Source organism: Xiphophorus hellerii, chromosome 7 (genome assembly GCF_003331165.1).
Source record: "Xiphophorus hellerii strain 12219 chromosome 7, Xiphophorus_hellerii-4.1, whole genome shotgun sequence".
NCBI lineage: Eukaryota > Metazoa > Chordata > Actinopteri > Cyprinodontiformes > Poeciliidae > Xiphophorus > Xiphophorus hellerii.
The window spans coordinates 18,658,236-18,678,493 of record NC_045678.1 but is presented as its reverse complement, the minus strand read 5'-3'; the positions used below and the strand labels follow the sequence as shown (position 1 = coordinate 18,678,493).

General features: G+C 36.3%; 2 protein-coding genes across 2 annotated transcripts in view; both read right to left on the bottom strand.

The window, feature by feature from the left end:
* LOC116722488 (bromodomain adjacent to zinc finger domain protein 2B-like) overlaps positions 1–6,663 on the bottom strand; it is a 34,434-nt gene extending 27,771 nt beyond the window's left edge. Inside the window, exon 1 of the mRNA XM_032566630.1 lies at positions 6,541–6,663. The gene's annotated coding sequence lies outside the window, so the exon portion shown is untranslated. The remainder of the gene's footprint in view (positions 1–6,540) is intronic.
* A 4,429-nt stretch (positions 6,664–11,092) lies between these two features.
* On the bottom strand, positions 11,093–18,873 carry cd302 (CD302 molecule). The gene is made up of 6 exons (XM_032568022.1): positions 18,687–18,873; positions 15,065–15,190; positions 14,847–14,960; positions 14,348–14,530; positions 12,915–12,935; positions 11,093–12,809 (listed from the first exon to the last, which is right to left on the bottom strand). Exons 1-6 carry the CDS (start codon positions 18,784–18,786, stop codon positions 12,607–12,609), a joined length of 747 nt encoding a protein of 248 aa, XP_032423913.1. The 5' UTR covers positions 18,787–18,873; the 3' UTR covers positions 11,093–12,606.
* Positions 18,874–20,258: the final 1,385 nt, after the last annotated feature.

The following is a 20,258-nucleotide window of genomic DNA, read 5'->3' as shown; positions in this document are numbered from 1 at the left end:
ATCTCAATGATTTCCTATGATTTTACAACTCAGCATTCACCTTGACACAACCTCCAAGTCTGTACGAGTGCTGACAAAACAGATCCTCTGTGCAGGGTGGCAGAAACACTCTTTCAGCTACGCTGCATTTCTTATCACCAAGAACAGTAATATTTTTACAAGCACTAACGATATTCAAGTGTCAGAAAGAAAATCTTTGAGTTCAGTTTGTTTGTAGAATTATATTTAATGTTTTTTTTAATTATTCATCAGCAAGCTCAAAGAAGAGTTTCACTTTGATACTATTTCAGAAAACGAGTCAACTCTGTAGCAGATACTCAGTCATAGAAATCATAAAAATACCTCAACTTCAAATTCTTTTAAATTTACTATCCCTAGCACAAATCAGCTTTTATCCTCATATTTTCAATAAGGGCAAAGGGAAGGCCATTACAGAAGCTTAATGTTAGTCTCCTTTTTCCATTCTAAATCCAGTTTTGGTATGCATTTGGGATTTTGGTACAGTTGAAACACCCAGTTTTGTCTAAATTCTACCCATCTGATTCACAATATCATCTTCAGCTGAGAGTAAATTGGTTATAATATTCAGGAACAACACAAGAAACCGCCAAGGATCGGATCAATCACAAACAGAAAGCTGCTCGGACAACAGTCTCCCTGTTCTCAGAGAAGTCAGTATAGCATCAATATAGACTGAAAGGGCACCAACTTCAAAAGCAAAATTCATTCTTAATTCATTCCTAATGTAGAAAAGCAGAAGGTAATATAAAACTTCTGTCTAAAACCGTTGCACAGCTTCTACTACATTCAGATGAAAGGGAAAATGTTGGCTTTAGAGAATGATGGGATTCCTGTGGAGACAACCATTTTGCCTTTGACATTTTGATTAATCCCATCTGCAGCACTGCAGATCACCTGCATCTTAGCAGGGTCTGTGACATAAAGAGCCATGTTATTTCCTCTATCTTAGGTTAGTCGCAGTGAACAGATAATCAATATCATGACAGTCCAAGATGTCTTAATGTGTTGCACATATTTTGTGGTTCAGAAATCTTGGTGTTCGGGAGAAGAGGTAGCAACATTTCAAGCTTCAGATAGATGATTTTCAATTGTCTTCTTATTCATTCCTATAAAATATTTGGTCATAAAAGCCATAGTGAACAGCCGTGGATGATTAACTGCTTTTAAAAAGGCAGAAAATAACTTGTAATTTATCTCCAAGTGCTGTAATAAAAAATTAAAAAAAATCTGATGGAGTAGGTATGCTGCTACTTATACACTGTGGATCTGTTACACCCACTCATTGTGTCTTGAGGCAGCAATTACATTTTTAATAGCATCTAAGATACATTTGTATAAAAATGAAGGGAAGTCACCCAAATTAAATTTTAAAACAAAGCCAAACAATGGCTCCAACCTCATAAATTACTCCTGTTGGCTCACAGTAATTTATCTTCAAATACCCTGTGGTCAGAAAAGTTTTCCTTCCCATCCTCAGGAGACTTAATATGCTCTGAAGGTTTAACACTAATTCAAAGAAAGATGTGAATTAATTAAATGCACAAAAATGAGAGCAAAGTGTAATGCAGCACAAACTAATTTCATAAAGGAGGACTTTTTGAGTCTTAACCTAATTGGAAATTTTAATCCTATACAGAAATTAGAGTTTAAAATTAGATGTTCAGCACAGTGAAGCATTTCTATTCAGCTGTTACATTCTCCAATTTAACAAAGCAGATAAGTTTTTTCCTGACACTAAATGATAAGAAGCACTTGAGAGAACAAAATGGTAGAAAGGGATTGTGAGCTCCCAATGTATTCAAACACTTAATGTATAAGACAATACTTGAGTTTTATGGCATCGCCGCTGACGACCTGAAAACATAAGCACACAAACACACTTACTAAAAGAGCACTGTAGCTATCTGGGACAGCTTCATGGAAATTTTGTCACACAGAAATGTAATGTGGACTATTAGTGAAGACTGCATTATCACAATTACATCTATTAATGTTAACAGAAAAAACATGAGAAATTTACATACACTGAGATTACTAGGGCTGGTAAATGAATTGATAACAATATATATGACAACAAAAAAAATGTGTCAAATAGAATATTCAATAATTTCACTGAACTCCCTTCCAGAACTGCACAGTATTCTGGGAGATGTAGGCAGAGGAAAGGCTTAGCTGCTCAACCTCTAACAGCCAGCTAAGAAAAGTTGATGGCATCAACTAACTCACTCGCTCTGTGGTTACCTAGCAACAACCTGTTAAGTAACTTGCACATCAGCTGTTTCAGGTTTTGCCACTGTGCCACATAACTGCTTAAAAATAAATACTTAAAAAATGTATTTAGCAGTACTTAATATTTAAAACAACAAAAAAAAATCTATTTTTAATCGACTGACATGAAACTCTTATATTGCGATACCTTTTTCAGCCATGTCATCCAGGCTTAATAACTACTTTTTAAAACAATATGGGAACGCCCAGATGATGATGTCATGGCTTTGATAACTTTTGATATGTCAGTTTATAACATTTGAGTTAAATATAGAAAGACCTGTGGATGTATTTTAAGGTAAAATTGCAAGCACACTGGTTTCTTGTGACACATCATGGAAAGGAAACTAAATCGAAAGTGAAGAATTCTGGATTCTGATCTGACTTCTCAAACCCCCAGTCAGTTATGAAGATTTATTCCTGAAAAATAAGGGGAGTTTTTTTCTCTCCACTCTTGCTGCATGCATGTTTAGCATGAGGGATTGCTTTAAAGTGAATGACAATGGAAGCAATGTCTGCTGTTCCTACATTCACGACCAGGAGGTGTGAATGCTCCAAGTCAATGACTATGAAAACTGATAGGTTTCATCAGATACAAAACTTTAAATTGCTTTGACTAATTAATTGAGCTTACTGTATTGTTTGATAACTAGGATCAATTGGAATCATGTATGCATGATTGAAGTGAAACAATTTATGGAAAGTGCCTTGAGACAACATTTCTCTGTGTGTAATCTATGTATTGTTTGATACGTGGACATGTTGCAAACTTCTTTCCCTTTTGGGACAATAAAATTACCATTTGTTGTGAATTGGTGCTATATAAATAAAACTGTATCGAAATAAGTCCCGACAGCGTCATTGTGTTGTAAATATTTTGAATTTTCCAGAAATTTAAAAGTCAGTGGCAAGGTAATCACTGCCTAGAAACACAATTTATTTACAACAAACTGATTCTTCTGCTTTAATTATGCTAATGTGATTTCTTAGTTTTCTGTTATTATTAAATTGTCAAAATTGCAAACATTTTTCCTCATTGTCATAATAGGGCATGTAAAAATGTGAAGAAATAGATTAATTTAAACTTGGAATAAGGCTGTAACATAACCAAAAAAAATGAAGCGCTGAGAGTACTTGCAAAATATGAGAGAGTAGAACAGCTTACACAAACCAAAGGTAAAAGTCAACACTGGAGCAGCCATCTGAAAAAGAATTATATGCACTCAGTTTAGTCATCATCAATTGGTCTAAAATCTTTTTTTTTTAAAAAGCTTGGGTTAATGCCATCAAAAAGCCACCCACATTTTAAACATCAGCCCCATTAGCACAGCAGGTAGAACTCCATCTCAAATGCATCAGTGGTTTAAACAAAGCCCGCAACATGCATCTCCAGGCGGAGATAAATTAAAACAGTGAAAAAGTGTAATCTCCCTGACATATTCCTAATAATCCACTTCCTGTGTGCTGCTCCCCTCCAGCTCACCCAATCATAAAGTGTCAACACTGACCTACAAAGCACAACTCCAGTCAACCCTAACAGGTTTAAAAACATCAATCACAGCAGACAAAGAGGAGGACATCAAATTATGCAGCACTAACCTTCAGGGCTTGCATATAAAGACTATAGATTTATTTATGCCTGTGTGTTGAGAGCTTTTTGTCCTGTTCCTTACAGAAAGCAGGTTGCCAGATTGATGAACCTGCAGCTCAGCAGGAGAGCAGCATCTTTGATTAATGAGTGCAAACTTGCAGAGAGGATAAGAACAGAAGTGACAGGGTGAAAATGAGTGAAACACAATTATTAGCAAACCCACTTTATTCCTTGAGCCTTCTATAAAGACCCCCAAAAATTGTTGGATATGAAAATATTATGTTCTCCTGTTCAACAAGAGGATGCAATAGCTGAAAAAAAATATGTAACTCGATTTTAACTCGAGACACTAAGAAAAACAAGGACAAATGTTCAATAATGTACATATTCAATTTAAACAGACTAATTTTAATTTAAGCCCAGTACATATCCACATAAAACATGTTTTACTTAATCTATATGCAGTACTGCCACACAGAATCAAGCAATCTTCAAGAGTTGCTAGAATAAAGGAAAGATCTACAGAGCTTAAAGCAAAACTTTAATATCAATTTCCTTTTGTTTCACAAGCCTCATATAAAGGAGAGAATGACAACACTGCATCTGCTGTGGACAAGGACGTGTGTGCTGAATAAATATGAGGCAAATGCAGTGACCTTCTACCTGTGTGTTGATTTACTGCCAGCTACTAGACGCATGCATAGCACATCAAGGATGTGATCTGATTTACCCAGCAGCCCTGGCTACTGAAGTCATTTAGAAGATGAACTTTAAAGCAACTAATGCCGGCTGCCATTTCACTGAGGCTGCAAATGTGCTGATGCCGTAGATACACACACATGCGCTTATTACTACCCCTCAACTAAATCTCCAGAGACACATCAGCTCTGATGTGCAGCAAATAAAAGATGACAGACAAAGCAGCCTAAGTGATATCTGAGATCATGCAGAATAAGCTATGCAGATTCTATTTACAGGATTATTTTCAGGCAGATTTGTATATTAATGTGCTTTAACCCTTAAAAACAGGTAAACATGTATTTATATCATTATGGTTCAACCTTACAAGCAAATGTATGAACACAGTTTGGATCTACAACAAGTTAAGAGGATTTTCAAGGCATTCATTTGCACGCAGTTAAATAACCTAAACAAAATAATGAAAAATAAGACGGTAGTTACATGAGGTAGTGCAAACTTTCTGTGAACTCAGAGATAATGTGAAGATATACTTGAGGTGATTCCAACTAAACACCAAGTTTTACACCTTTGATAAATAATTTATTAAATCATTTATATTAAAAACAAAACAAAACATGAAAATACTATCTAAAGGCAGTAACACATGTGGTTGTTAGATAAATTTATATAATCACATTGGTAACTGTGACCAAAAGTGACAGAAAAAAAATCTAGTGTCTAAGGATAATAGGATAAAAATTACACAAATGCAAAGTGTGCTAGAGGCCTCATATCAATGAAGCAATGATATCACTTACATAAAACAACAAGTAAGGAGTATATGAATGAATATGCACTGCATGTGTGTATGTGTTTGTTGGCAATTGTTACTGTAAAAATATGTTTATGGTATGAAGGGAACATTTGCTAAGTAGCAGAGCATTGGGAAAGTATTTTAGAGAGAACTTTCTACTAAAGGAAATAGACCACAGGATACTTACTTATACTTATCTACCAACCCTGAATAGGAGTATCTAGAGATTATACTTTCTAAGAACCCAGAAGTCCAGAGGATACTTACTTACTTACACTTATTTAGCAACCCAGAACAGGGATTAGAACTTGGAACCCAGAAAAACCCACCTTAGCAACTATTTTTAGACTAGTGTTCTTCCAAACCAGAAAATTAATTAGACCAGAGGATATTTACTTATACTTATCTACCAACCCTGAATAGGAGTATCTAGTTTACTTACTATAGAACAACATTATTAGCTTCTTCTTCTTTTGCTCTTTCCTTTGGTTTATTTTGTTTGTATTTCCTTTTAATTCCTGTAAAGCACTTTGTATTTCCTTGTTGCTGAAAATGTGCTACATAATTAAATTACCTTTACCTTTACTTTGTTCACATTAAAATGTTTTCATATAGTTCCTCAGGAGTTGGTAGAATCACAACATGTTGAATATCCTTCCACAGTCTCCTCACAACAGTTCCCTTTAATTTTATACCATTTATTCTGACAGTACTGTTGTAACTGAGTCAGACTTAAATTTAAAAATGTCTTCTGTCAGTTGAAAGTAACTGCTGTTTGGATCAGCTCACACCGGTGTGTTTAAATAATGACTAAAGCCAGCAGTTACATGGGGTAAGAATTTTGTATCCAAGTACCCATTTCCACATGACAACAGCTGTATTCTGAACAAAGTTTGGCGCAACACAAGGCTTTATAGTAGTAATTACAACTTTTTCATTTTAAAATTGTCATGTTAAACTTTAGATGCGATACAAAAATGAGGTAACTGCAGAGGAGGATGCTTTTGGTCTAATGAGTTCAGAGAGCGTTAGCTGCTCGCCTTGGCGACAGGCTATACGCTTGTCACAATACAGAGATAATAAGAACACTGGAGCCCAAATTAGGGCAACACACCAAAAAAAAAATATCCCCGCATTTCTTAAATAGGGAAAAACGCACACTTACTTTCCAGTTTTGAAGCTTTTTTTGGAGGATTCGCTGATAAAACGGGTGCTGGTTATTAACTGAGTCCGATTGAAGAGTGTTGTTCTGTTACCGCAGATTGAAAAGACTCGGATCTGAGCGAATGAAGCGAAGTGACGTCAGAAAAGGTTGTTTTATTTTTTTTACAGTGCGAACTTCTGATCCCAGATCTGTGGCTACACGAGCAATCGGTCGCCTTTTTATGGCATGCAGTTGTAGCTTTTAATTGAATCGCAGTGCAGAGAGCTCTTCAGCATGCGGCTTTACATGTAGGTATTTGTGGCTTAATAACTTGGCCAAAAATGCATTTCAAACTGAGCACTGTTTTGACATAAATCACTACTTCAACATATTTTGTTTTTATTTAAAAGCAAAGAGTCCCAAAAAATCTAAGACATTACTAAAGCAAGTAGAAATGTATTTGGTAAAAAGGACACTTTTTGCCAAATATGAAAAAAGTAACATTTTTTGGTTACTTTAAGTATAACACTTAACTTTAAGGGTTAAGTGTGATGACACTTTATGTCATCACGGCTGACATAAACTTTTTTAAACTTTATGTCAGCTGTGATGATCTATGATGATCTATGATCATTATAGATAATTTTTGCTATGATCTGTGATGATCATAGCAAAAATGCTATGATCTGTGATGATCATAGCAAAAATGGCTCTTTGCTTTTCAAGGGTTGTTGACCCCTGCTTTAAGTTTAAGACCAAAAGGCAGATTTTTGTCCGTGTTTAGATATAGATTCACTTTGTGTTGTGTGCTATAAATACAAGACATCTCTGTCTGAGTAGTATTTGAATTTCTTACTATTTTCTGATGTTGTTAAATATTAATAGAATAATCTGTTTTCAAATATTAGGGCTCAGCAGTGAGTTGTCCAGTTTTGTGAGGCAGTTTTCTATTGTCCTGAGTGGAAAATGACCTGGAAACTTGGAATAATGAATTTATTTGTATAATTTGTATAATGTATTTTGCCCAATCAAAATAATTATCTTTGAAATATCTGAAATATTGGTTGTGGGTGAGGAGAAATCCTTCAGATGACCCGACATATATTTGTAACTATTGAAAGAACCTTAAAATTGAAATTGCTTTGAAAATATTATCTCAGTATTATATCATAAACTGCTTGCCATACAATGGAAAACGAGAGGTTCCTCTATGGCTGTTATTAACGGTGAAATAATTGCCGATAGGTTATTTAGATCGATGGGATGTTGTGGATTGACTAAATTGTTGTTGATAAAATTGAATGATCATTTCCATGTTTTAATATTATATTAAGACCTACATCAGAAAAGGGTAGCTATATTAAACAGAGTGGTTCTGAAGCCACTCCTTTGCTATCTTAGCCATGTGCTTTGGGTCGTTGTTCTGCTGTTCTTCTCCTCACTCCACTCTGACAAGAACACCCTGGATCAGGTTTTTGTACATTTCTTCATTCATTGCTGCATTCATCTCTTTCCTGACTGGGCTGCCAGTTCCTGCTGCTGAAAAAACATCCACAGATCTTGATGCCACCACCACCATGCTTCACTGTAGGGATGGTGTTGGCCTGGTGATGAGTTGTCCCTGGTTTCCTCCAAACACAACTTCTAGAATTCACACCAAATAAATCAATCATTGTATCTTGTATAGTCCTTCCGCTTACCTTTTGGTAAACCTCCAGACGGGCTGCCATGAGCCTTTTGCTGAGTGGCTTTCTTCTGACTCCTGGAAGTTTGTCTCTTCATAGAGAAATGATAGAGCTCTGATAAAGTGACCACTGGGTTTTTATTCACCTCCCTAATTTAAGGTCCTTCACTTTAAGGGTGAAAGGCCAGCTAGCTCTAGGTTGAGTGGTGATTCCAAACTTCTTCGATTAACCATTGAAGGAGTCCACTAATAAGTTCATTGGAACCTTAAAATCAGCAGAAATGTTTTTGTTTTTTTTGTATTCTTTCCGAGATCTGTGCCTCAAGACAATTTTGTCTCAGAGCTTTACAGGCAATTCCTTTTATTCCATGCTTGGTTTTTGCACTTTGACTTGCACTGTCAGATTGCGACCGTATAGAGACAGGTGTGTGCCATGCCAAATCAAGTCCAATCAACTGAATTTAGCACAGGTACACTCCATTTAAAAGAGGAGTTATGTAAAATCAACTTTTTTGAGCTTCATATTATGTTATTGTGTTACTCTCTCATCATTAACATATCAAAAAGTTATTTTGATTAATTCCTCTATCTTAACACTCACCCCCCAGAAAGTACAATGGAAAAACAGAATGCGGACGTTCTGCTGCATGATAAGGGATTTTTTTTAAAAATCCTTGAATCACCATGGCAACCATTCGGGGTTCTCTAAACATTTGCTCACATAAAGCATTTAAGAAATAACAGAGTAATTTTGTGATGTATTTCATTTACAGCAAGTGAAAATTTAAGTTTATGAAGTAAGAGTCTTCTGGAATTTATTGCTTACTGTTTTTTCTTGTAGGATTCATGGCAAAATGATACAAAATACAGTTTCTTCATTAGTATTGTACTGTACCTTTCTTTATTGTAGCCATTGCTAAAAAAAAAAAAAAGTAAATTTGATAATCGTTTGTAGATTTAAGGATGCTTTTGAAATATCCTGTGTTTAATTTATTGTCCTCTCTTATGTGTTGTCACAGTGTTTGCATTCACAGAAACTACAATCTGCACTGAGTTCATCATGCATTGCTGAAAACATGCACACAGAGAGGAAACAGCCATGATTTCACTCAGACTAAAACATCCCTCGACCATTAATTGTTAGGAATCAATAGTTTAAAAAGGTCAAAGCTGTTTCAGATCAAATTCTATGTAGCATATTTGTGTGTAGTGGTACTAATAGTAAGTATGTTAAATTATGATACATATTAATGCAGCACAAATGTGCAGGTTCCTTCAAATGTACAATTAAATTCTAGTTATCTTTGACATGCATGCCCATGTCCATATTAATTAGTGTCAGTGACAGTGTCCCCACCTTCTTCTCCAAGCAGATGTGCAAAAGGAAATTCATTTGCTAATATCTGAGGGAAAATAGGCCATCCTGGCTTTTGTGATGAGACAACAGTCCCCTGTGTGGCAATAAAATACGGATGTCCCAGTTATAGTGAGAAAATGCAACAGTGATGAAGGAGTATATATATATAAGTAAATTAGGAAAACAGACTCAGGTTTTTTCTTTCTATTTTGTTGATGAACAACAACAAAAACATTTAATTAAAAATGTATTATGTTATGGTCAACACAATCATGACAAAAACTCCTCCTTCAACAGGAGGGTATGCAACAAAAGATCACTTCTGTGAGTTTCGAGAGACAGGAGATATCTATGGTAAGGTTGATCTTTGGAGCAGTATTATCTGCATCAAACTTACTGAGACATGTAATGTTTATTGAAATATGATTCATTTCTTATTTGCTTAGAATATATGCCCACTCTGGACTCCAAACAGATCTTCACCACACATTAAGATCAAATTATATCCAAGATGAGACACACTTTCTTAAACTTTTTGTCAGCTGTGATGATCATTTATCTACATCATGTATATTTCACCTTTAGACATGAGTAAATAAGTAAATCCGTTTTAGAATCACAATTACAGTGATGCAATTCCCTTCTTCAAGAAGCAGAGTCAACATAAATGTGTTTGTGTCCCATCTGGTGGTCAAACATTGAGATTACCTGGCAACACAATGAATAAACAATAACAGAATTATTGATTCACTTCAGTCATTCACCACATGTTGAGAAAAACACAGAAAAAGGCTGTGGCCTAGATTTAGGGAGACATTTTTTCAGATGAGCAGATGAGAGACCTCATGGAAAGCTAAAATTAGATATTTCTAAAAAGCAATGATAACAAAGCACTTCAAACACACTTCTGTTAGTTCTGTTTCATCTCAATTCAGACAGAGACAAAAACAGATGCACTGGCCTTCAAGAGAGAGTGTATTGTTCCAGATGACCCAAATTTAGATCAGATAGGTTGTGTTTAAAGTTCAGTGTCCTTATTTATTCATTTCACATTATTTATCCATCCAACTAGTTAGGACTGTTTAGAAGTCAGTCAACAGTAGAAAAGTAAACAAAAAACAATTACATTATCACTATAAAGGTGAGAGCAATTGATTTGACAAGTTGCACATACAATGCCAGTGATGTTTATCGATAGCAGCAGACTGGGTGAGTGAGGAGAGTGGTGAACAAATCGGTAAGTTCACTGCTGTGGAACTGAAACTTAGTGACATATTTGAGTCACAAAGTCGCCATAATAATTTCACAATCTACATTCCAATCAGGTGTTTGGGAATAAATATGTCCTGTCATATCATCATTAATGTGGAGCAGGGATGCATCTGAAAGTTGCATGATTGTATCTCTCAAGAAGAGGTCTGGGGCCCTGCTTTAGAGACTGTGCAAAGCAGAATTCAATCTTATGAAATGTAAAAAAAGAAAAATCCTGAATAATGAATGACAAACTTGACAGAATTGAAATCCAGACATTGTACAGGCAAATAGTGATTGTCTTTATTCATTCACAGGTCATATATTTCCAATTTCCAATTCTAAGATTGCATTTCACGTTAGAAAAAACATGACTCGCTTCTAAACAAAAAAAAGAGCGAAAACACACACACACACACACACACAAAAGCATGCCATAACAACTAACAAAAAATGGCACACAAATACTGTAGATGTAAATAATTTCCATGAAACTCCACAACAGATTTAAAGTATGAAAGGTTCCCTCGCTTTATGAAGGAAATGAGAAATGCTTGTGTGAAGCTCAAACACCAGCCATGATCAAAAAGCAAGCATAGTAATAAAAGGCTCTCATCCACCGTTATATCTCCCGATACTGTAAATAAAAAAATACAGAATATGCTTGAATTAATTAGATTCATAACCACTGAACATGTCAGATTTTTTTTTTTTTTAACTCAAAATGGCTTAGCTTTTAAACCAGACAAATAAAAACAGGCAACTGATAGAAAAAAATAATCATTTAAAGATCAAATGTATTTGTATATAATTAACACAATGCATGGAAGCAGCTCTGACGATTCTGATACAGGACTATTAGAAAAATTTGCTTTTTGGTTGCAGTAACATTCACCTCGTATGCATGCATAAAATAACCAGACATCAGCTCATGGTTCAGCTGGGTTCTTCTTATGATTTTGGTAGTTATATCCGTCATTTAGAGCTTGTGACAAAGTTGAGTGACTTAGCACACTGGCTGAAAGAAAACTACACTGATTTATTTTAAACTTAATATGTTCAAAACATGTTAACAGATTTTGAACTATGTAAACCAGCATATCTGTAAGTTTTCAAAAGAATTGGACAAGATTTGACTCATTCTAAAAAAAACAACAAAACAGTATTCAAATGTGCAACAGGTAGCCTGGATGCTTTGACGCAGCAGAGCCAGTGACTGTGAGGGAGGAAATAAAGGCAGTTTACCTACAGCAACTGCTCTTTTATATGATATTAATATATCTATATATCTGTTTTGGTGGCAAAAATGACCCTTGTTGACTTCCTTTAGTTTTGTGTTGTAGATATTTGGAATGTACTAATGTGCAAAGCCCTCTAAAAATCGATTAACAGCAATAAACAGACATGAAAAGTTCAAAAATTTTGTTCCTTTTGTAGAAATGCTAATTCTGGGGAGATATAAAAGTAAGTTTATAACTGACAGAGAAATTGTAATCCCAAAAATAGCTAAGCATTTTGTTGTTTAGAGACATCTGATTCGAAGATCTGTGGTTAACACTAACAGTTTAAAAAAATATAACAGAAATTAGTGCTGATCATTAAAAAAGCAGAAAATTCTGTATGACTGAGCGAGGTGGTTAGTAGCTTGGCACCAGTATTCTTCCAATGAGAACACATTGTTCTGGGTCCAGGTCAGTGACATGTTAATCCAAATTACTTAACCTGATTTTAGAGTGGACATGTCGTTGCATAAAGCACACAGCCAGTAATTCTGGATAAAAGGGAGAACGTTCTCTCAAGGAACAGTGTCAGTTTCCTCAGCCTCCACCAGGCAAGACTGGTCCGAATCCAGGACTCGGAACGGAGGGTGGTACTCGAATGCTGTGATCATAGTTGAACCGAAGCTGTGCTTCTGGTGCAGAAACCAAATCACAGCAGAGACTCCCACGACGGCCACCACGCTGAGAATGACCAGAGCTGAGACCATCGCACTGGATTCTGAGTAGGAGAAGAAACAATGCAGGGAAGGTCTCAGCTTAGAAGACAAAGATCACAGAGGAATACACAGAGAAACAACAACAGAAAGCTCAAAGGTTTACTTACTGGGTCTGGGCTGCTCCGCTTCTGAAACAGCACAAAAAAAAAAGAAAGAAAGTGAGGTGAGACAATGAAACAAATACTATAGCTTCAAAGCTCACACACTGAGTGCATATAATATTACAGTAGTTTATAAAAGTATGTGCAATCAGTTAAGCTTTATTTACTTCATTTGGACTTTAGGTGATAGTCCATTACAAGGTAGCACAATTTTTTTCTAAAAAATACAAATTGTAAATAAATAAATACAATATGATTTCAAAAGTTTTTTGCAAAAAGAAATTGAAACAGTAAAGAAAGAAATTGCAGTAAAATGTTTGTGATATGGTGTTTGGTTGTACACCAAAAAAGTTCAAGTTTGGTCTCAACGGCTTCCACATATTTGCTTATGTGACCTACATGGCTTGTTGCAAACTGAAACCAATACACTATAAAGTTCTCTCACCTGAGCAGTGGAACTCTCCAGCTCCTACAGATATGTCTGGAGGAGATGGAGGTTTCTAGTAAATGGCACCCTTGCCCAGCTTGTCAACTACTGTGGCCTACCATGTCTTGGTAGGTCTGAAGTTTAACTGTATAATAACTGCTTGCCCTAAAACAAATGTTGGTGAGCTATGTAAGCTCCAAGCAATCAAGATTCGAACATTTGGTGATGCTTGTTTAATGTAGCAGAAAATAGCTTATGATTGATGTTCAGGAAAAATAAGCAATTGCAACTAATTTTTATTGACAAAACAGTAGATATAGCAAGATGTGATATTTTCAATGAAACAGCATTAGAAGAAAAATAACATTTTTCTTTTTCTGGATATACACACTAGTCCCTGTGTGGAGTCTAAGGCTCAGGTGTTGATGCTCAATTCAATGTTTTGCAGACATCAGATTTTTTTTTTGCATGGTTGTTTATGCTACTAATTTAATGAGACTGCAATTAGACTGTAGTGTGAACAGTTCACGACCCGAAAGCGAGCCATATACACAGAGGAAGTTGGATAAGATGCAACATGACCTTTGTGACTGTACATGCTTTGAAAAGAATTGGATATGTGTCTGATTTAGGCACAAATCAGAGTTTTTAGGGGGAGAAAAGATCAGAACTGTGCTCAGACTGCAATCAAAAAGTCAGATATGGGTTGCATTTGCCTGCTGCGTGAATGTGGCCTAAGTTTGCAAAAAAAGACAAAAACCAGATGACCTTGTCATTGTAACTTTTACCAACACAACCATTAACAAGTTTTCCTGATATAATAGAAAATGTGAAAATCTGTTATAATTTCTTTCCCTTCACAATTATAGAAAAATCCACTTTGTGGTTCTAATGTGACAAAATGGGGAACAAATTCTGTTTATTAACTATAAAAACATCTACATGACAAAGGCAGAAATATTCACAGATGTAAAATATTTTTAACTTTTAGTTGCACAGAAAATCGACTCACTCTGAGCTGTTTCACAGACCACTCCGTTCTCCACATCATCCTGGCAGCTCACGTTTTCCCACCTTCCTGAGATGCTGTGCAGAGCCACACAGATATCCCCCCGTGGGATGTCAGCAGGATAAGGGCTGTACTCCCAGTTGGTGAAGGTTACAGACCTGTTGTTTGACCACTTCATGACATCATCTGAAAAGATACAACAGTCAGCACTTGTTGTTTCTGTCATTTCTGGGAGTTTTTTATTTTCTAAAAGTTTCATTTGGAAATGGGAGAAAATGCATTTCAGTAGGCCTGGTTGTTATGCGTCACCTGCTGTGTGTCTTTGGAATATCTTAAAAGCAAAAACAACAAGGATTTCCGGGTATTTTTTTAAACTAAGCAGTTCTGTTGGATCAAATATTGTCCAACACCAAAGACAAACTCTAAACAAGTCTGGGCTTGGATACTTTTGAATAACATAAAAACCCCCACACCAACCAGCGTCTTTTTACATGACCCGTACCGTCTATGTCATACTCAATTCCCAGCCAAATGTTGACATCGCCACCTTTCCACACTTCAGGACTATATCTCATGACAAAATCATTTTCTTCGGCACTGTGGATTGTCAAAAGGCCTACAAAAAAAGCACAATTATGGCATCATAATCACAGACATTAATAGGATGTATCCCATTTTCTTGATGATGAGCAGTGAAATAATTGATATCATCAGAAGTACCAAATCCTATGCAGTGAGAAAGTGCTGCTTCAAATGTGTAGCTTTTAATTTTGTCTTCTTCTCCATGGACAAAATGGTAACATCTATCTCCAAAGGGAACCCAAGTGCGTCCGTCAGCTGGGCATTCTGAAAAACAAAACAAAAAAGAAAAAGAAAAAAACCTATTGTTTAGTTGATTAAATTTGAAATGGGTTTTCCACTTGAATACAAACTCTTAAGAGTTCAAACAAACTGGGAAAGCAATAACAAAGTCACCCTCATGGTGAAACATGGTAATGGCAGCATCATGTTTTTTTTTCTTCAGTAAGGACAGAAAAGTGATATGAGCAGATTTAGGGAGCTACAGTTAAGCCATAGATGTTTCACATAACTCACAGATCTAGGTTTAAATTGACATTTTAATTTTGCCAACACATTTCATCTGACTGGAAAGTAATATTAAAACTTTGGATTGACTTACAATTTTGTCTTGAAATTACAAGAAGAGGCTGATTGCTGTAATGCCAGTAAAGGTTTTTATTGACTACATAAAAGCTATAAATTATTTTGTATTTCCATGTTTGTTCAAATAGATTAAAAAAAAAAAGCCCTTGCGTTGTGTAATTTAGCGTTGCACTGTAAATACAGGAGAATGATGGAATAACATCCCTTAGTGGCTGCAAAAAACAAGAACAAAACACATTTGACACAAGAGTGAAGATTCAGAACAAAGACCAAAAACACACAGCCAGAGCTACAAAGAAATGGTTAGATCAAAGTATAATTATTTTTAGAATAGCCTATTCAAATTCAGAATCTACAACCAAATGCACATATGTGGCAACTCTCACAGATTGATGCTCAAATACTTTCTATGCACTACTCTCTGCTCACTAATCATACAGTTGCGAAATATTTCTAATTGCAATAGTCACTGCAATATTAATGTTTGAATGCAATATTTAGTAGGATATCATAATTCAAGTGTTATGCCCATCATATTTTTGCCTTAAAAAGAGTCGGGTAGATGTAGGTTAATCAATCAGTGTAATCACTGCAACATTCAGCAACTATGTGTTCTCATATCATGTAGCTTAAGTCTATCACATAAAGTTTGATTAAATTACATCCAAGTTTGAAGCTCCAATGTGACAAAATGTGAAAAGGTTCAAGGGGAATAACTACTTTTGGAAGAGACAGTAGTTAATTCAGTGAGCTGCCAATGCACTTGATGAAATAGTTGTCACCAGGGGCGGGCACCTCTACAGAGGCGGAAATTTTGGTGGTTCACTGGTCTAATGCATGTAGGTGGATGCTGACGCAATGATCAAGAGAAAAGACATCTGCAGTAAACTTAAAAAAAGCAACTGTGGCTGCCCATCAGTCTGCGAAAGGTTGTAGGTAGAAGTGTAAAACCTTCTAGACAGCTGCCAATCTTCTCATGGGTGGACATTACTGCAAGTTCACCATCAAGTCAGACTGGCAATGAACAGAAAACTGGAAAAATCCCAGGATTTGCTTCTCAGGCGCAACAGAGCTCAACTTGTTAATTACTAAAATATGTGACAGCAAAACTATGTCAAAAAACCCCCAACAAACTTTTGCATAACTTTTCTAAAAGGTCACCAGCAAATAAAATACTCTGTCATGTTCTGTACGGCCATGTACAGAACATGGCAGTGCAGCTTAATATTGCAAAGCTGGACTCTGAAACAAAAGTAAACAGACATGTACATTAATTTACTTTGGACAACAGAAGGAGAAAGGTTTTCCACATCACACAGCTCCATTCTTACAGGAAATAGCATGTAGGTGTGTTTAAGTATAAACATGTCATACAAACTGTAAGCCCTAGAAGTCACTGAATAAATACCGTATTTTTCACTGGTATGTTAGATAACTTCCTGTAAGTCACGTTCAATGACAAATTATAAACTGGCTATCAGAAATGGTTAGACATGTTTCTGTGCTGCTGTGTGGACTGTGTGGACTTTGGGGACAAAGGGAGAAAAAAGAACTTTAGTTGTCCAGTTATTTATTTAGGGCAATTTTCACAAACCAGAGGCAAGAGTTCAGGAGAATTATCAAGATGAAGTTGATGTTTAGTACCTTAAACAATACAATGGAGCAATCCACAGGATTCAGCACTGAAAGTTTGGAGGTGTGCCAGTTATGCATGCAACTATGTGAAACCAACACTGCTTTTTACACAACAAATCTAAGAGAAGGTCCTTAAATAATCCACGTTTCTCTGGTCTGAAATATGTGCTAAAGTTTTATTGAAATACATGAAAGAAAATGTCAAAATGTCAGGCAACAAGCAGCCATGCGCAAAATAAATAAATGGCACAAGTGTTTGGAAATATATCTACACATCACTCCAGCACTGTTAAAGCTTCAAACAGGCTGCAGACATTTGACATTTTAGTGCTTGAATAACCTTGAAACTGCTGCAAGAGTTGATCTGATGACTGAGAAAAATATGCAAACATAATACCAGGAATGCAGAAATGCAGGACATCAGGAGATCTCACAACTGTTTTGCAACTTTTCAGCCCTTGACCTGGTTCCTGTATGTAAAAAGGAAGACGCAGAGGAAAGGACACCCTATACAACACTAGTTTCCTTAAAAGTGTCCTGATTGTAGATTCAGACTAAAAATAATTTTTTTGTGGAAGACATCTAGTACGGATGAGTCACTTTCATGCCTTTTCCAATATTATTATTATATTTTTATTTATCCAAGAAGTCCTTTTGAGATCAGAATCTATAAAATTATAGACTTGGTCAAGGCAACAGCCACAAAAATCAGAATTAAATAAAATCCAAAAGCTGCAACATCACTGCATTTTCTTTAAATGATACTATTTTGCCAAAATATATCAAAAGCCCTTAGATAGAACACTGAAAAGAAAATTGGACGTTGTTTGGAGGTCCATGAACATATGCAATATGAGCTCTACAAATCAGGCCTGTAACAGTGCTTTCATAGCTTACATAACCTTTTAAGTTAAAACTCTACACCTGCTTCTGTCAATTATTCAATGTTAACCAGAAGAATAAATACAAAACTCACAATAGTTATGGGTTGTATCTTTCCTTTTCAATTACTTGAATTAAAGAGATAGAAATACACCCTAACATTTTTCCACAAGCATATTTATAGGAAGCTGACAACTTCTGAGTCGTCAGTTTCAATTTGTGACTATTGTTCCCCTTTTCAGTCCTTGTGTGCAGAAAACAGTGCCATAACTATAAAAAACTGTTATCGTCGTATATGTTTTATATTGACTTCGTCTTTGAAGATATACTTTTAAACGAATGGTTCAGATTAGTTTAGTGTAGCTCCAACGAGTTTCGCAACACGACATAGACAACATTCTGCGTCCTGAATACGTGCGGGGTCACATTTAAGGAAAACAACAATGTCAACAGTCAGGAAAGTTGGAGAGCGAACAGTATATTTACGTACCTCCCTGCGACAATGTGTTCTAACGCGTCCTATCGACTGAAACCCCCACAGCACGCAACAAAGTTTAACACCCTTTTAAAAAAAAAAAACCAGGCCTAGTCGGTTTGAATATTCGGAAGGAAGCAGCGTCTTTCAACAGCAGTGGCGTTTACTGAGATTTCACCCTCTCACCTCCAGCTGAAACCGTCCTCAAGTGAACACACAGGGCGAAAGCCAAGCAGCTGAGAAACAGCGACTGGGGACGACGGTCACTTTTCTTCCGTGGCTCCATGACAGCTCCACAAACCCTGCACCAGCAGCACCTCCCGAGTTTTCCCCGACTGTTGCTCTCGCGTCGACAATAACGTGAGCTGAAATCCCACCCACGACCCACCTCCACACGACACAGGCGGTCCGCGAACACGGCCTTAGCGCTTCACGATACACCACACACGTTACTATGGCCCATATCCAAAATGTTTAATCTGTGCTGATGTGCAATGTTTAGTGTTGAACGTGTAAACAGAACTAGAAGAAGCATTTTCTGATTTCTAACATTTAGGCTAAGTAATTAAGTAAAATATATGTGCAAATTTGTGATAAAAAATGTCATTTATTGTTATAAAAAAAATCAATGATCCAGAATAAGATTTTTGCAGCTACAAAGCGATTTTGCACAGTTCAATCTGTAGATGGCGCTGCAGGCACAGCGATCAACATAAAATAACCACTTTAAAGTGTATTTTCTAAATTCAGGCTGAAAATGATTTGCATTAGGGAGTTTAATAGGCTGCATCTCGAAAGTTGTTTACAATCTACCACAGCATAATTAGGTTAGAATAAATGCTAAAATAAACACAAGGGGCCTTGTTCAAACAGTCAAGAACTTAATTGCATTTTGTCACTTTATAGCCATGCATAATATCCAATATTGCTACTTGCTGTTGTCTATCTCCTCATAAAAAATATTCATACCCTATACAGAGACTTGAATTACAGAATTAATCATTGTCCAAAATAAAGTCAGATTATTCATGTGGCGTTATTGTACCCATTTATATACTTTATCACATTGTGCTATTACAGTGCTGGCTAAATGAAGGGCCTCAGAGGTAACTTAGGCTTTAAAAAGTATGTCTGCTGCCTTCCTATTGAGTGTATAATGGAGGCACGGAAGCTTGTTATTTAGTGGAAAAAAAGGGGTTTCAACTTCACTGCTTGTAGACGCATGTGGCACAAACACAGACAGCTGGAGCGTGAGTTTTGCTCCTCGTCTGGAGCTTGTGGCTTCCCGTAGGGTGGCACAACACTCTGCGGGCTACTGTGGGGGGACCCATCTGCCATGGAGAGGCTTGCTCACAGTCGGGTACGTCCAAGCAATTAGTGCCTCCGTGCACCCACCAATGCCGTACCCTCCTGATACCCAATCCCACCCCGTCCAGGCCATGCATGTTGTCACCAATCAAATGTGACAGTGTTGATAAAGTACTTACCAGGTCTTCACCTTCTGGGTTGAAAGCAAAGGGGATCATAAACATTTTTATTCAATTTCAACATGCAAGCTGGTTTAGATTTTGCTCAAAGAATGGGTTTGTTGAATTTCTTTAACTTATCAAGACAAAACTGAGTTCAGCTTCTGATTAATATCTGAAGACTACATTTAAAAGGCACATTCTATCCTATTCCTTTTATACCAAAAGGCCCTCACCATTGATACATTTTTAGCCACCTGCAGAACATCTTCTAAGTAATTCTCTGTGTGAT